At 60.5% G+C, this 16,257-nt stretch overlaps 1 protein-coding gene across 10 annotated transcripts in view; it reads left to right on the top strand.

The window, feature by feature from the left end:
* The window catches only part of PTPRF (protein tyrosine phosphatase receptor type F), an 83,587-nt gene that overhangs the window by 46,317 nt on the left and 21,013 nt on the right, over nt 1-16,257 (top strand). For 6 of the 10 annotated variants that reach the window (XM_040231413.1, XM_040231414.1, XM_040231417.1 and 3 more), the window contains 6 exons: nt 6,443-6,712; nt 8,230-8,811; nt 9,026-9,162; nt 9,607-9,751; nt 13,141-13,446; nt 14,127-14,320. In XM_040231413.1, coding sequence (XP_040087347.1) covers nt 6,443-6,712; nt 8,230-8,811; nt 9,026-9,162; nt 9,607-9,751; nt 13,141-13,446; nt 14,127-14,320 — 1,634 coding nt within the window. The remainder of the gene's footprint in view (nt 1-6,442; nt 6,713-8,229; nt 8,812-9,025; nt 9,163-9,606; nt 9,752-13,140; nt 13,447-14,126; nt 14,321-16,257) is intronic. The other 4 variants (XM_040231419.1, XM_040231416.1, XM_040231418.1 and 1 more) reach the window with 1 other exon arrangement.

The raw sequence follows: 16,257 nt of genomic DNA, 5'->3' as shown, positions 1-16,257 counted from the left end.
CATGGAGGTTGGTGTGGATGCCAGCTCAGGGTTTCTCAACCTCAGCACCATTGACATTTGTGGCCATGTGGGCCACACCCACTCGCTGTGTGGGGCTGTCCTGTGCATTTTGGGGTGTTTACTGACCCACTGGATACAATAGCACCCCCTGGTCATGGCTCACAGGGTCTCCAGACCTTGCCCAGTGTCGCTTGGGGGAATCCTCCTCCCCTCCATTACGAAACACTCTTCAGATGGACAGCCTCACTCTGGCTCTTGTCTCCATCCACCTCTGACTCTCTGCTGCCATGCCCACGGGGCCCGAGGTCGTCTCCTCCTCGGATTTGGCTCCAGTGTCCGCCTCACACTCCTCCTCTGTCCCGCAGACTCGGGGCTCCCACCGCCTCTCTCAGACCTACAGTGGCTACATTTCATAGGGCTGTGCGTGCACAGCTCCCAGCCCGGTGCTGGGCACGCAGGAATTGCTGGGCAGTCAGTAGCTGCTGCCGCTGCGGGGAAAGCACCATGGGCGCTGCACCACCCAGTTTCGTCTGACTTTGCTCAGTTGCCTGCAGCTCCACCCACGGTCTAGCAGGCCCAGGCATGCCGGGTGGACCAGCCTTTCCATCCCACTACCTCCCCCAGTGACTCACTCGCTCCTTCCATCCACAGCGTCTCTCCTGTCTAGCTCTTAGGACGTACAGCTGCCAGGGACCAGGGAGGGGCCACCCTTTCCGCCGAGCCTGGCCTGCTTGCCCCTGCCCTTCCCCACTTCTCTGCAGGGACCTGGCCGCTGGGCCGCAGCTGTCTCTAAATGGGGCAACAGCTCCGTGGCTTCTCCCCACAGGCTCCAGACCAGCTTCCTCACACTCTGGGGCTGCGCAGCGTGGGGCTTCCTCAAGGTGGCAGGGTTCTAGTGGCCCATGTGCCTCGGTGGGTTTGTGGGCTGGGTGGGCCCTGAGCTCAGTGGGTCTGTCTGAGCCTTGGGGTGTGCGTGAGGCATGGGGGCCTGCCTGTGCCACACTCCCACCCGTCCCTGTCCCGCCCTTTGGCACCTGGCACCTGCTGGCGGGACCCAGCCCTGTCCACCCGTGTCCTCCATGAGTCCTGAGTCTTTTGTGAGCGGCGTGGTCCGCGCGCACCTGTGGGCACGTGCGTGTGCGTGGGGCACAAGAGTCTTGTCTCGTTTCCGTGCTGTGTGGGCAGATGAAGGTTGGCCTGTTTTTACTCTCTCTGTGTTTCTCCTTGTCTTTTTTTTATTCCCTCCTCATCCTCATCGCACTCTGCCATCAACCCAAACTCTCATCTCTCAGATCAGCGAGAAGGTTGGTCCTTTTCACTTCTTATCCATCTACAGTTCGCCCATCGACGGGATGCCCCCGTCAGTAGGGACCAGCGGGCTCGGTCAGCTCTTCAGGCTCACCCCAGTCAGGCCTGCCTGCTCGTCAGGCTCTGCACTCCCATTGTTTGAGCCAGCAGGCGGGCAGGACCAGGGGTGGGTGGGCAGGCCCCCCTGCCCTGCATGTTTCTGCTGCTTGAGTCCCTGACCATCCCATGTGTCTGCATGTCCCCTTAGCTGGGCTCCCCTGCTGGGGAGGTTGGGTGGGCACGGTGCATGGCACAAGACTGGGCCCTGCCTTTGTGCCCAGGCCAGGCCAGCTGTCTGCTCTAGGTGGAGCTCAGAAGTGGTTGTGGGCTCTGTAAGAGTTGTAGGGCTTTATGTGCAGCTGTGGGGCCTTCCACAGTTCCCCCCACCCTCCCCTGTTTAAAATCCTCATTTGCTAGAGCTCAGCTGAAACCGTTGGGAAGATCCCGAGCTTAGTGCCTGGGGTACAGGGTGGGTGGCATCACCTTGGCTCACTGAGGAAGCATCCCATTGACTGGTCTCTTCCCTCTCCAGCTAGTTCCAGGTGAGGGCCTTCCCACCTTGTCCAAGCTTCCCACCTTCTCCCAGACAGCTGGCATTTCCTCGGCCCCACACTGGGTGCTGGGCATTCGACCAGGAGCTCACATCTGACCAAGCGGTCAACTGCTGCTTAGAGCCATGTGTGAGCCTCACAGTAGCCGTAGCGCGGCCGTGGGTCAGGGAGGGCTTCCTGGAGACCTCGCAGCGGTCCTTCCTGTGTCCCTTGGTCTGAGCCGTTAGAGGAGGCGTTCCCGTCCACTGGGCGAAGCCCCAGGGAGCAGACCCAGGCCACCTGGTGTCCTGTGTGTTCTCTTTGTGGCTTGGGTTTCCTCCACAAGAAGGAGCCTGTCAGGAGGAGGACTGCAGTGTTGGCTCAGATACCAGCCCTGAGCATGATTATATGCACTCCTGAGCTCTGGGGCATTTCAGTTACACCGTTTCGCTGACCGGGCAAATCTGACTGGGGCAAGTTCAGAAACCGGTCATCAGCAGAGAGAGCCCAGCCTGCCACCGCCTCCCCCTGGGCCCCCGCCCCCACCCTCCTGGTCCCTTGTCCCTTCTCCTTTTACCATTCCATGGTTCCACCAAAAATAAGCATGTACACAAATATTTAATGGGAAGGCAGAAATGAGTTTCTAAATATTCCAGGGGGGATTTGCCGTGCTGGTAATTTGTTTGGTGCTGATAATTACATCTTACATTTTTCCAGCTTTACTTAAAACTGTGTGCCGAGTGCGCCGGCATTTAATTACTGCTCTGCGGCAGCCACAAGGTTATTTATTAAAGAGTTATTTTATCTTGATACGGTGGATCCTGCCCCTTATCCCCTCCTTAATGTTGTGTTATTTTCATCAGAGAAATTTCCGTGAGTGAATGCCGATTGCGGGGCTGCCTCCCCCCTGCGATTAGGCTGTCACTCCACTGAATGCCGATGCCTCCAGGCGCCGCACCGCCCTATTATAGGGGGTTGTCAGCTCAAATAATTAGACTTAAAAGTTACAGCTGAAATATAATCCAGAAATGGCAATGCCCTGTTTTGGAAATTGTCTATAAAATGTCAGCAGTAAGGATGCTCGGGGAACAGTAATAGACCGTCATTGTTGGAGCTCAAGATTAGACCCTAAGTGCATTTTTCCCCGGTCCTGGTTTTTCCTTCCCTGCTGTTGCTGCTGTCAATAGACCCTAGTCCAGGGCGAGTCCTGCCCCTCCTGGAGGCCTCGTGTCAGTGACAGCAGGGGGAGTGGCGGTGAGACTGCTGCAGGGACAGGGGGGTGACCATCCAGAATTCGGGACTCCACAGGTACTCAGGATCCCAGGAAGTGGTCACTTGCCTCTGTGACCCCCACCTTCTCTCTGTGATCCTAGCCCCTACACCATGGGGAGGATGAGTCTGCTCTGCGGGAAACCTGTCCAGGCTGTTTGTGTTGGCTGAAGCCCAGCAGGCCTGTGACGGGAGGTGCCCTGCTGGAGCGTGATGTCCAGGAGTCCCTGGGCTTGAGGCCCTGCCCTAGTGCTAGGGGCGATCCTAAGGCTCACCTCTGACCTCTCACTCATCCTTGGCCCCTGGGGTTCTCCCTTCCACTTGCATCTGGAAGGGGGGAAATTAAAAATAAAAACAAACCCTTCTCAATGTTAGTTCCCCAAGGGCCCTTATTTCCTGGCAGTGGCGAGAAGACCTTGTCTTCCGGGACTGTTTGAGGTAAAGCCTGGTCAGTTTTCTTCACAGCTTAGGTTGAGACCTAAGGTTTATCCACCAACAACCTACTTCCTTCCCCTGGGGCCCTTTGTTCTCATGTCCAGGGACCCAATTGGGTCCCAAGATTCTGCCACTGACCACCGTCAAGCTGGCAGGCGTGTCCCTGACACAGGCTTGAGGCCCATCCTCATGCCAACTGGAGAGTGTTCTCCTGGCAGCCTCAACAGACCCAGAAGCTTCTTCATGAAGCCACCTGGGTCTCTCTTTCACCTTGTGAGCCAGGGCTCAAAGCGGCCTTAGCTTCTCATCCCACAGACCTGCTCCCAGTACATGTTATAAACATGTCCCTGAGTGTCAGCTGTTGGTTCCCACCTCTTTAACTGGAAGGTGCCCGCATCCACAGCGTGGAAACCTGCAGCCCAGAGGAGGTTCCCAAGAGTGGTTCTCTTGGTTCTCTTTCCCCCCAGACCCATTTGGATGCCCATGAACAAGGAGGAGATGGGGCAGCCACTGGCAGAGAGGAGAGGCAAGGAGAGAGTTGGTCAGTTAGTGAGCCTTTTTGCTTTAGCCAGGCTACATCTCCACTAGCGGGCATGCCGCTCCTCATGACCTGTGCCCCAGGTTCAGCACCAGAGCCCGGGAAGTGCCTACACGATGTCCCAGCCTCCCAGCCTCAACTTTTGCTGTTTGTGGGGAGTGCTCAAAGGAAGCTCTTTGTCGTGGCTTTCTCCTGCCAGCTGTGCCCCTGGGGCTCCTGCCATACCGCACTGCTCTGCCTGAACGGTGCTGGTGCACCCAGTGCAGACGCCCGGCTTCTATCAGCTTAATGCCAAACACGGAACCTCTTGTCTTTCAAAACTGAAAGTTAGAAGTAGGTTTGGCGTCAGGCAGGGCTGGATCCAGGTGTTTAAACAGTTTGGCCAGGCATTCGTCTGTCTCGGTCTCCACCTCTGCTCTCCTCAATAGCTCCTTTGTTCTCAAGCAGGTCCTTTCGAGTGTTGTGAAAGGTGGTCCCCAGCCTCCCACCCCCCCAGGTTAGAGACCAAAAGTGGAGAAGAAAAGCCACAGTCTTAATAGTTTTCACAAAAGGCCAAAGGTTCTATTTCTTGAGCCACATCTGGGTTGCATAGCCAATGAACCAAAAATGGGGGCTGAGATGGTTCTCCTAAGAAGATGGGGAGGAGACACACTGACACCCCAGTGAGCATGGGGCACCGGGGGAAGTAGACTCGGCCCCTGGCGCTGGCCGTGGCACTGGCGGTACTTTGGCTCTGACTGGAGGCTTCGGAGGGAGGCAGTGTGGGTACCGTGGAAGCTGAGTAAAGTGAGGGCTGAGGAGTCGTCCAAAGCTCCGTGCAAGAGTTTTTAACAGGGCAGGTAATGTGAACAGATACGGATTTGTGCCAGCTGTTTGTGGAGGGCCAGTGACCAGGTCGGGGGATGACCAGGGCAGGTGGGCCAACAGAGAACACAGCACAGCAATCCAGGGAAGGACCATGGCTTGGACTTTGGAGGTGGCATTCACCTGTGGACTTGGCAAGAAATGAGAGTGTTGGAAAGCTATTCTAGGTGGTGCGTTGGCAGGACCTGGTGATTTGCTGGATGTCTGGTCTGGGGGTTGCAGCTTGACCTCTGTGTAGTGAGGTCACAGGTTGGACCAGGTGGTGTCTGCAGTTACTTCCAGCTCTGATTCCACGCTTTGGGGCTGAGCGAGCAGCAGTCTGGCATCTGTGGTGGAGGTGTTCCCAATGTAGCACCATGGATCCTTTGCATGCCTGGGCTCCCCAGCAAGGACCCTCAGAGACCTGCACCCTGAGTAATCCCCTCTGGGTCTAATCTTAGCCTCGCTGCCTGCCTTCTTCAGCCCTGCGTGTAGGGGTGTCCAGGAGGGACACACCCCAGCCTCTGCCCACCAATTGCATGCCCTGTCTGCATGCCAAGCATGTCTGCCCACGGCTAGGTTTTGCTTGCCTTCCCTCCTTCTGCATGTTCCGAATGTCTTTACCAAGCTCGAGACTTTGGCAGGCGGGGTGGGGGCTCCAGGCTGCACCTTGAACTGAGAAGCGCAGAACAGCTTCTTTCCCAGGGAGCCCAAGGTTGGAGGTTGTGGCCAGGCACAGCCACCCTCCCTCTTGAGACCCTGTCCATTGGTGCCGGAAGCCGTCTGCTTGGCACCCTCATCATGTTAGTGCCATCGTCATGCCCATCCTGCCCGCGGACCACGTCCCTGGCCCGCCCAGAATTCTGGCCCCTGTTCAGCCCCTCCTGGAGGCAGCCCCTCCTCTTGGGTTCTCAGGCTCTGCCTTGAGCATGGCTGAGGTCCTGGGTGGTGGTCCTGCTGCTGCCCTAATCTCTTCCCCGGGGATCACGGCCTGGAGGTGGAGGCAGTGGCCTCAGAGAAGGTGGCCACGTCACTTCCGGGCTGACTCTCTGCCCTGCCCCAGTCCTGCTCTGAGGACCCTCCACCCTAGGGTGCCTGGATCTCTCACACTAGTGCCCCAGCTAGCCCCGCTGGAGACCCTCCTCGGTGAGGGCGGGGGTGGGAGCAGGTAGAGGTGGGCACTGGAGAGCAACCTGGGATGTGGCCCCTACAGGCCTTGCACTGATTCCCCTGTGATCCTGGGCCTCAGTTTCCTAGGCTTTAAAATGGGAGCTTGGTTGCAGAATCTCTCGTGTTCCAGACAGTCCCTGAGAGTAGGGGCTATTCTGGCCCCAAAGCAGGATGGGTGGGGGTCAGCAGGGCCCAGGGACCCCACTTCTTGGGTCTGACAAGAGGGACTTCCTGGACGAGGGGCCCCTGCCCTTCCACCCGCACATGTGCCCTGCCTGGCCTGTGAGCGCCTCTCTCCCTCCTCCCGCAGTGCGCCGCGTGGCTCCGCGTTTCTCCATCCCTCCCAGCAGCCAGGAGGTGATGCCGGGCGGCAGCGTGAACCTGACGTGCGTCGCCGTCGGCGCACCCATGCCCTACGTGAAGTGGATGATGGGGGCGGAAGAGCTCACCAAGGAGGACGAAATGCCGGTCGGCCGCAACGTGTTGGAGCTCAGCAACGTGGTGCGCTCCGCCAACTACACCTGCGTGGCCATCTCCTCCCTGGGCATGATCGAGGCCACGGCCCAGGTCACCGTGAAAGGTGAGCCTCACTGGTGTGCTGGCCGTGGCCCATGGCCTTCCCTGGACTGTGGGGGGAGGGGGGCATGACTGCTGGGAGATGGGCGGGGCTGAGGGTTGTTACCCTGCTGGTGCCCAGCCCCAGGGGTCCTCCTGGCCCTCAGTGGTGGACAGACGGTTTTCTGTCAGAGACTGGCTTAATCATTTGAGCTAACAGGTGCTGGGACCCTGCGAGGCAGACGCCGTGCTGGTTAGGAAGCACAGGTTATATTGTTCAGGTGGTGCCACCCTGGGAAATAGATTCTCTTATTGTTCCCATTTTATAAGTTAGGAAACTGAGGAACAGAGTCACAGGGAAGTAAATGCTGGAGCAGGGACTTGAACCCTGGGGGTCTGAATCCACCACACACCCCTCTAACCATAGAACTGGACCCTGAGCTTTCCCAGCCTCCCAGAAAGAAGGATGGGGAACAGTAGCCAAGGCAGGTGGGTTCTCTCTGCCTGGAGCCCTGGAACAGCCGCACGTAGACCAGACTCCTTGGGGTGCTCTGCTTCCACTCTCCCCTCTGATAACACCCCCCATTCTACAGCATGAGTCCTCTTTTTAACAGAGCAGCAGCATGTTATAGAAGGGAGAAACACCCTGCGGTGGCTTCCGACTGCCTTTAAGATAAAGACTAGCATCCTCACTGCTGTGACCTGAGCAGGCTGACAGTCCCAAGTATCACCCTGCCCTCACCCAACCCTTGCCATCACTGGCTCCACCTCGCTCTCCAGGTCTCAGTCCTGGGACGCTTTCCCCAATCACCCCATTCAAGGACGTCCTGGACTTTTCTCCATCTCAGCACCCTGCTTTCTGCTGCCATCACACATATCAGAGCCACGATTATCACTCGCTGATCGATTCTCTCTCACACCGGTGTATAAACCCCGTGAGCACAGCGATGTGACCGTGTGACAGCGTGTCCTCAACCCTAGCGCAGTGCCTGGCACACCATCAGCACTCAGTTTGTGAGTGCCTGTTGTTCGGGGATTGGCTGTGGACCTGGGACCTCTCCCCTCCTTTTGAGCCAAGCCATGGTGTCTGTGGGGCCAGCGCCCCCATCCGTCTCTCTCAAATCCAGGACTATTCCCTGAGGAAACCCCTCCCCTCTCCCCGTCCCTATTACTCACACTTGCCAATGGGCTAGCCCAGACGCACTGCAGAGGCCTGTGTGTCTCCCATCTGCACAGGCCCAGGCAGGCCACCTCTGGGTCCGTTTCCTTGATGAGCCACCAGGGCTGGTGTGAGGTCCAAGCAGTCCTAGAAGTGACTTAGGTGGACACCAAATGACCCAAGGCGCCTGCAGGCACTGACGGGCTTGGCCACCAGCCCCCGCTAGGTGACCTCAGTGGTCACCGAGGGCTTTTCAGGCGGTTCTTTGTTGGGGAGGGCTGTGGGGGGGTGGCCAACCACACTCTGGCTGGATGCACCCCAGGGCAGGGTCGGCTCCTGGGGCGTGGCCTCAGGCAGCCCTGAGCCTTCCACTTTGTCCCCAGCCCTGCCGAAGCCTCCAGTTGACCTTGTGGTGACAGAGACAACTGCCACCAGCGTCACGCTGACGTGGGACTCTGGGAACTCGGAGCCCGTATCCTACTACGGCATCCAGTACCGCCCAGCGGGCACAGAGGGCCCCTTCCAGGAGGTGGACGGCGTGGCCACCACCCGCTACAGCATCGGCGGCCTGAGCCCTTTCTCAGAGTACGCCTTCCGCGTGCTGGCGGTGAACAGCATCGGGCGCGGGCCGCCCAGCGAGGCGGTGCGGGCGCGCACAGGGGAGCAGGCGCCCTCCAGCCCCCCGCGCCGCGTGCAGGCACGCATGCTGAGTGCCAGCACCATGCTGGTGCAGTGGGAGCCGCCCGAGGAGCCCAACGGCCTGGTGCGGGGCTACCGTGTCTACTACACCCCCGACTCCCGCCGCCCTCTGAGCGCCTGGCACAAGCACAACACGGACGCTGGGCTCCTCACCACCGTGGGCAGCCTGCTGCCCGGCATCACCTACAGCCTGCGCGTGCTGGCCTTCACCGCCGTGGGTGACGGCCCCCCCAGCCCCACCATCCAGGTCAAGACACAGCAGGGAGGTAGGCGCAGGCCAGGCTGGGTGGTACGCCCCCTCCCTCAGGCCGAGAGCCAGGGGTTGGCGGGGCGGTCTTTGGGACGATGAAAGCCCGTATCTGCACACACGGACACTGGGGAGGTGGGGCTGGGGTGGAGCGAGGCCCTGCCTCCTTCCGCTGGGGGCCCCTGCCCTCGGGGGATTGGTGAGGCTGACGGCACCTGGCTGGGGTGTTGCAGTGCCTGCCCAGCCCGCGGACTTCCAGGCCGAGGTGGACTCAGACACCAGGATCCAGCTCTCGTGGCTGCTGCCCCCGCAGGAGCGGATCATCAAGTATGAGCTGGTGTACTGGGCGGCAGAGGACGAGGGCCAGCAGGTGCGCACCCGGCGGTGTGGAGGGAGGGGGGCTGCTCCCAGCCCCTGGGGGTCTGTGCTGGGCTCTCCCAGGCAGGCTCTCCTGGAATCTGGGGTCGTGGGGACACAGCCCCTGAGGCTCTGGGGCCCATGCTGGCCTCTGTGGTTCTGTAGTCTTCGTCACCCCTGTGCTGGGGACAGAGCTCCTAAGTCCGTCCTGGGTCTCCTCGGCTCTGTGTCTGGCGTGGCACCAGCAGAGCCCTCAAGTTCCCCGGACCACCATGTCTGTGTTCCCATGCCCGTGTGGTCAGTGAGGTGCTCTTGAGTGGGCCACGTGGGCACAAGGCAGGGAGCCAGCCCTGCAGCTATAGTGGGTCCCCAGGGATAAGCCACAGCCTGTGTTGGGGGTGACCTCTGAGTGACCTTTGAGGTCAGGGTGGTCAGTGAGTGCTCTCTGCTCTTCCAGCACAAGGTGACCTTCGACCCCACATCCTCCTACACCGTAGAGGACCTGAAGCCCGACACACTGTACCGCTTCCAGCTGGCCGCCCGCTCAGAGCTGGGGGTGGGGGTCTTCACCCCCACCGTTGAGGCTCGCACGGCGCAGTCCAGTAAGTGTCTCCCAGAGCCACGGCTGCCACAGCTGGGCGGGTCACGGACACACACGCACACCCTTTCCCCTAGCCCAGGCGGGTGGTCAGTTCCGCTGGGCCCTGGGCTCAGTCTGGATCCCAAGTGAGGGACAGGTAAGTGCCCTCTAGTCTACATCTGGGCGGCTGCTGCCCTTGCTGCTCCCTGCCCACTTTCTGCCTTCCCTCAGCCCCACCCCCGCCCAGGTAAGTTCTGTGTCTCCTCCCCCACCCGCTCTGTGCTGGTCGCATTAGCCCACGGCCACCCTCCATGGAGGGACCACCGTGCTCGCTGTGTCTCACACCTGCTCCAGCGGCGTCTTCCCTCCTGTATCCCCACACCTCATCTCCCTTTTACCCATATTCCTGCCTCCTGCCCCCTCCACGAGAGTCCATATGAGCCAGGTAGTTGCACTGAGCCAGCTGCACGGGGGAGAGATGAGGCCGCATTGGGATCATGTGGCACTCGTGTGTTGGACTGTGCATGCGGCTGTGTACGCACTTAGGAGTGCTGTGTGCTACTGTGTTCCTGCGTGAGACTGATGCCGTGTGTCCACGTCTAAGCACCCAGCTGTGCAGCCCCTGAGGGTGTCTGTCACTGTGGCTGGGTCTGGGTGTATCCATTGGCTGTTCTTAGAATCGGGACCGAACCAGTGTGTCTCAGAGTGTCTGGGTCTCTGCACCTCTCCCTCCTGGTGACAGATCGCGAGCCCATGGGCTCTCTAGTCACATGGCCACAGTGAGCCATCATCTGTGAGGCTGCCTGTGATAATGGGGCCAAGTATGTGTGGCCGGTTGGGGTCGTGGCATTGAGACAGCACGTGTGATGACATGTGATGGTCCTGTGAGGCCCCTTATGTCACGTGGGATTGTGTGAATGCGCCGTGTGTGACTTGGTGTTTCTGGATTCATTCTACAAGCACCTGCCACACTCCTGCCAGGGCCCGTGCACCCTGCTGGGAGTACCACAACCATGACATGGCCTCTGCCCGCGGGGGTCCTAGTCTAGTGGGGAAGACAGACATTAAACCCACAATTACCCAAACGAGCTTTTAATTATATTTGTGTAAAGTGCCGTGGAGGAAACAAACAGCGGAGAGAAGATGTGACAGGAACCTTGTGTGATCTGAGGGGTCGAGGGGGCTTCCTTGGGTGACACGGAAGCCCTAGGCAGGGGGTCAGCAGGTGCCAAAGACGCTGAAGCAGAAAGGCGCTTGGTTGTGGTCAGGCTGAGCAGCCAGCCGGTATGGCCGGAGCAGCCCCCGGACGACAGCACCAGGGCGTACAGGAAACAGGAGCCTAGCTGAGGGTTAGAATCGCGGGGCAGCCCGACAGCACGCTGGAGAGAGGAGAGGCTGTGTGCGTCGGTCTAGGCAAATGGTGGCAGCTTAGGGGAGCTGGAGGTGGGGGTCGTGGTGGTTTTGAGAGCTGTCTGGGATCCCGCTGGCCAGATTTCATGACAGATTAGGTGTGGGAGTGGGCTAAGGGGGTGGGCTGTACAGGTGCAGCCTTGTACGTGGTGTGCAGACCTGGGAGGAGAGTGGTGCCGCTCACTCCCTGGGATGGGAGTGAGACAGAAGCAGGCACGAGGGGCACACCTGGTGCCGAGGCCCCCAGGCTCAGGAAGCTGTGTGCCAACTGGGCGCTGATACTTGGCAGGTGGCCGGGATCCAGAGCTGGGGCTGGAGGTCAACTGAGAAGGAGCACCAGGGATGGGAGGGACTCCAGGAGATGGGGGTGTCTTGGAGGTCAGAAGAAGAGGGTTTCAAAAAGGAGACCAGATATTGCTGCTGAGCGGTCAGGGCCAGAGGGTGACCACTGGCTGTAGTAATATGCAGGGGTGGACCTGGTGTGAGGGGCTGAAGCCGACTGGAGCCCCAGGAGGCGTGCGTGGGAGACACAGAGGTAGAGACAGAGGCTTAGCTGAGAAAGGGGACACCGCAGCTGGTGCAGTAGGGGAGGCTGTGGGGCCAAGGATGGGATGTAGGAAGACTAACATGGGGAAATCTTGAGCACACATAAACGTCATTGGAAGTGTGTCCACAAGGAGTAGACAGTGCGGAAAAGAGGATAGTTGGCACCTTGGGAAGTGGGGAAGAGGGCAGAGCACAGGCGAGGGGAGAGACTGGCCTTGGACAGGAAGGTACCCCCTTCCTTTCCGGGGTGCGGGAAGAAGAAACCCGTAGCCAAAGCTGGCCGGGTGGTGGGTTTGGTAATAAGAGATGCAGGAGCTGCTGTCCGGAGGTCTTGGTTTTCTCTGCAGAGTAGGAGATAGGATTATCTGCCGAGAGGAAGGGAGTTTTGAGCGTGGAGGAGGTGGAAGGTGTTTTGCGTCAAGCGGCGTGGTGGGGGCTGGCGGGCAGAGAGCAGAGGCCAGCCGACAAGCGTGGATGGTCCTGGGAGCCGTGGGCACGCATAGAGCTCTCGCCATCCTTGGCAGGTTTTTCTGCCTGCCCCATGTGCTGCCTTGGAGAAGGTGGGGGATGGAGTCATTCGGAGCCTGCTGCAGGCAAGGCAGGAGCTCAGAGTTTGGCGTGTTGGTATGAGTGGTGAGAGTCTAAGCTGAATAGCAAGGGCAGTGAGGACGGTAGGTCAGCAGATGGGGACCCTGGGGCTGCAGGGCAGGAGGTGGGCTGGGCACCCTGAGCAGCTGAGCTGGGCCACGAGATGAGGGCCTGTCAGGGTGTGTTGGAGGCCAGTTGTAGAGAGAGTGGCAGCATCTGGGGCAGGACCCCCACAGCGCAGGGAGGAGAAGGCTCTGAAGTGAGGGGCTTGGGAGCTGGTGGGTTGAGGGGCTGCTGGCATCCCGGGCGGGGTGGTGGCAGAACTCACGATGAGAACACCCCCGCGATGACAGCGGAGTCCTCAGTGGAACTGGGGCCTGGGAATGATGGGTGAGGGTCCCTCCGATGGGCCCTTTCCCTTAGACTGCCCCAGGGGTCTCGCACCCTGTCCAGGCAGACACAGGCACAGGCTGCCTCGCGCCAGAAGAGCCACTGAGTCACTTGTCCTGAGGAGGGGGAGAGCTGTGGCACAGCCGTGAGTGGTTGTAGGCGTGAGCGGGGATGAGGGTGGCGTGGCCTCCGTTGCTTGTGTGTGTCTGATGCCGTGTGTATTTCGTATGAGACTGTGGATGTGTGAGGCGCTGCGTTAGAGGCCTGCGTGTGTGTCTGTGTGTATGTGTGGAGAGCCTGCGGTCCAGCAGGAGAGCTGGGCTGTCCAGCGGCCAGTGGTGGCAGCTTGCCTGGAGGGGCCCCGGGAATAACCACGCCACCCCCCAGGGAGTAGCCCACCTGGGTGAGTTTCCGGTCACCATGCCTGTGGCCCCCCACCCTCCATCTGCCTGCTTCCCCCCCATTTGTCTCCCCCAGCCCCTTCCGCACCCCCCCAGAAGGTGACATGTGTGAGCGTGGGCTCCACCACCGTCCGGGTAAGTTGGGTCCCGCCGCCGGCTGACAGCCGCAACGGCGTCATCACCCAGTACTCGGTGGCCTACGAGGCGGTGGACGGCGAGGACCGCGGGCGGCACGTGGTGGACGGCATCGGCCGCGAGCACTCCAGCTGGGACCTGGTGGGCCTGGAGAAGTGGACGGAGTACCGGGTATGGGTGCGGGCGCACACAGACGTGGGCCCCGGCCCCGAGAGCAGCCCGGTGCTGGTCCGCACCGACGAGGACGGTAGGCGGCGCCGGGGGACAGGCGAGGGGAGGGGGCAGGGGACAGGAGAGCTGCCTGCTACGGGTGAGGATGCACGGGACAGCCCGACAGGACACTGCAGGCAGGGGAGGCTGTTCCTTGGGCTAGGCAAGAGATGTTCCCACCGGACGCCCAGGGCTCAGCCTCCTGAGCGCCTCTGGGGGACTCCCCATCTTCCTGGTACAGGCTTAATGGCCCCGCCTGGGGAGATGGAGCGCGTGGGACAGCCTGTGCCTGAATCCCAGCCCCGGGGCTCCCCAAGCAGGGGAGCCTCAAAAGGCTGAGGCCAAAGAGGTCGAGAACCAGGGAGACTGGTGCCAGAGACACTAGCGAGGCTCACCTCAGTAGACGTCGGGGTGACGCGGGGCCCAGAGGAGACAGCACAGATTGTGCTGACTCGGGCAGGTCGAAGGCCTGGTGCCCCACCTCCCACCTCGGCCCTCCTCCCCACCGAGTGAAGCAGTCCTGGGCCCAAGGGTCGCAGAGTCCCAGGCTCTTCCCCGTGCAGGTGGAGGGAGCCCTCCACATTCCTCTGCAGGGCAGACAGTCTAAGGCAACCGCGTCAGGGGTAGTGGGGTGCGGAGGCAGGGCCCTGGAGCTGCGCTGTGCCTGCCTGACTTCCTTCTCCACGCACCTGACTTCTTCCTCCTCCTGGTCTCCAGTGCCCAGTGGGCCACCGCGGAAGGTGGAGGTGGAGCCGCTCAACTCCACTGCCGTGCGTGTCTCCTGGAAGCTGCCCGTCCCCAGCAAGCAGCACGGCCAGATCCGCGGCTACCAGGTCACCTATGTGCGGCTGGAGAACGGCGAGCCCCGTGGCACCCCCATCATCCAGGACGTCATGCTGGCCGAGGCCCAGGTGTGCCCCCGGGAGGTGGTGGGGTCGGCGGGCAGGCGGGCGAGACCGTTGCGTTCCATTTCCTCTTTGGAGCCTAGGTTCGCTCCCCTCTCCTGCCTGCTCTCAGAGGGCCGGTGACACCAAGACATGCTATGGCATTTGGGGAAGTGCTAAGACCAGGAGAGTATGGCCAGCTGCCAGGATCACTTCCTCCTCTGTCTTGGGTCTGCCCGAGCTGTCCCAACCCAGGCTTGGCCAGCCCCACCTGCCCTGGTGGCAGTCCCAGCCTGGCAGTCACCTCAGTGGCTCAGCCACCAGTGCCAGCAGTGTGGAGCTATGTCGGCATGCCCCCAGGCCTCACCCACCCCCACCCCTAAGCCCTCCTTGGTGGCTTGCAGGAAATGCACCTGCTGTCTGTTAGGCTGGGTTTTCGAGCTGTGCCTTCCTCCTCTCACAGCTGGGGCGGTCACCTCCCCCATTTGGCTATTGTCCTGGCAGAGTTCCGTGAATCGGGCTGGGCTGATGTTTGCTCTCAAGGGCTGGGCTCCCGGCCCGTCACACCTCTACAGCCTTCCATCTTCAGGGGATGGCGCTTCTGCCCAGGAGCTTGGGGTGAGGTTCCTAGGGTATTCTCAGCATTGGTTGGCTATCCAGAAGGAGAGCCTGGGGCACTGGGAGACTGCGCAAGCGGGCCAGAACTTCCCAGGAAGGGGTGGCTGAGCTCAGATAAGATACCAGGTCTCAGGATTCCTGGGAAAGGCCTGTAATTGCTACCACGACTTCCCTCCCCACACATTCTGTTGATTCACGACACCTGGTGGCGTGTCTCTGCTGAAGGGCTTTCTGTCCAGAATCAGGGCCGTGAGGGGGTGGAGCGTGATTTCCCCCCAAGAATGCAAAACCGCTCCCCCTCACCCCGTCTGGCTCTTCACACCACCCCCATCCCACAGGCTGGAATCAGACCGGTGTTCTTCAGGCTGCACTTAGGGTTGGACTCACTCACAGGCAGGCAGGGCTTTCGTGTCTGGCTGGGTTCAGTTTTCTGCCCAGAGGGCACACTCTGCCCAGCTATAAGGGAGCAGGGGGAGAAAGCGGGCCTGTGACTGCATTCCTGGGGCAGGTTGAGGGCTCTTCCTGGAGCCTCCGCGGGTGGACACACCCACCCAGAAGCATCCCGGGAATGGGCTCCCTCTGGCCCTGCCGCTCCAGGGGGGCCAGCAGCACAGCTGCAGCCACTGCGGCTCCAGAGAAGCTGCTTCTCTTCGGGTGCCCCCTTCTGGTCCCGAGTGGTTAGGAGGGAGCTGGGCCATAGGACACAGGGCACTTTTGCCACTGTCCTTTTGGTCTCGATCTCCTGTGACAGGAGGTAAACATGCGCCCGAGCTCTAGGGAAGCTGAGTAAAGGTGGAGGACCCGCCTTTGTAGCCCCTGACACCCGGACTGGGTCATTGTGCTCCAGGTCAGGAAGTGAGCAGATGGGGCCTGGTCCGCAGCCTGGCCACAGGGCCCAGCTGTCCCCCCAGCGCCTAGTCAGGGACATCACAGCCTGTCTTTCCCCACAGCACCATCTGCTCAGCCCAGGCCTCATCAGTGGCGTGCATGCCCCCAACGACTGTTTGCCCAGACTTGTCTCTTTCATGTGTGTGTCTCCGTCTCAAGTGTGTTTCTCGTGGTCGCTGACTCCACCTCCCCGTCTCTTTTCATCCCTGTGGTCTGTTTCCTTCCTCTCTGTTTCTGTTCTTCTCGCTGACTACATCTTCATCTGTCTGTTCTCTTCTCTCCTGTGATCCCTTCCGTCCTCTGGCCCTGTGTTTTGCCTCAACCTGTTTCTCTTTTCCCTTCTTGTCTCTCAGTCTCCCCCTTGCAAGGCCCTTCACACCTACGCCTGGCTTGGATAGCAACGGCGTCCCCCATCCCCCTAGGCAAGGAACCTAGAGCAGGGCTGGGCCCAGCCACAC

The sequence above is a fragment of the Oryx dammah genome, unplaced genomic scaffold (genome assembly GCF_014754425.2).
Source record: "Oryx dammah isolate SB20612 unplaced genomic scaffold, SCBI_Odam_1.1 HiC_scaffold_28, whole genome shotgun sequence".
Classification (NCBI taxonomy): domain Eukaryota; kingdom Metazoa; phylum Chordata; class Mammalia; order Artiodactyla; family Bovidae; genus Oryx; species Oryx dammah.
The sequence above is the reverse complement of the archived record's forward strand: the minus strand, read 5'-3'. Positions and strand labels throughout refer to the sequence as shown.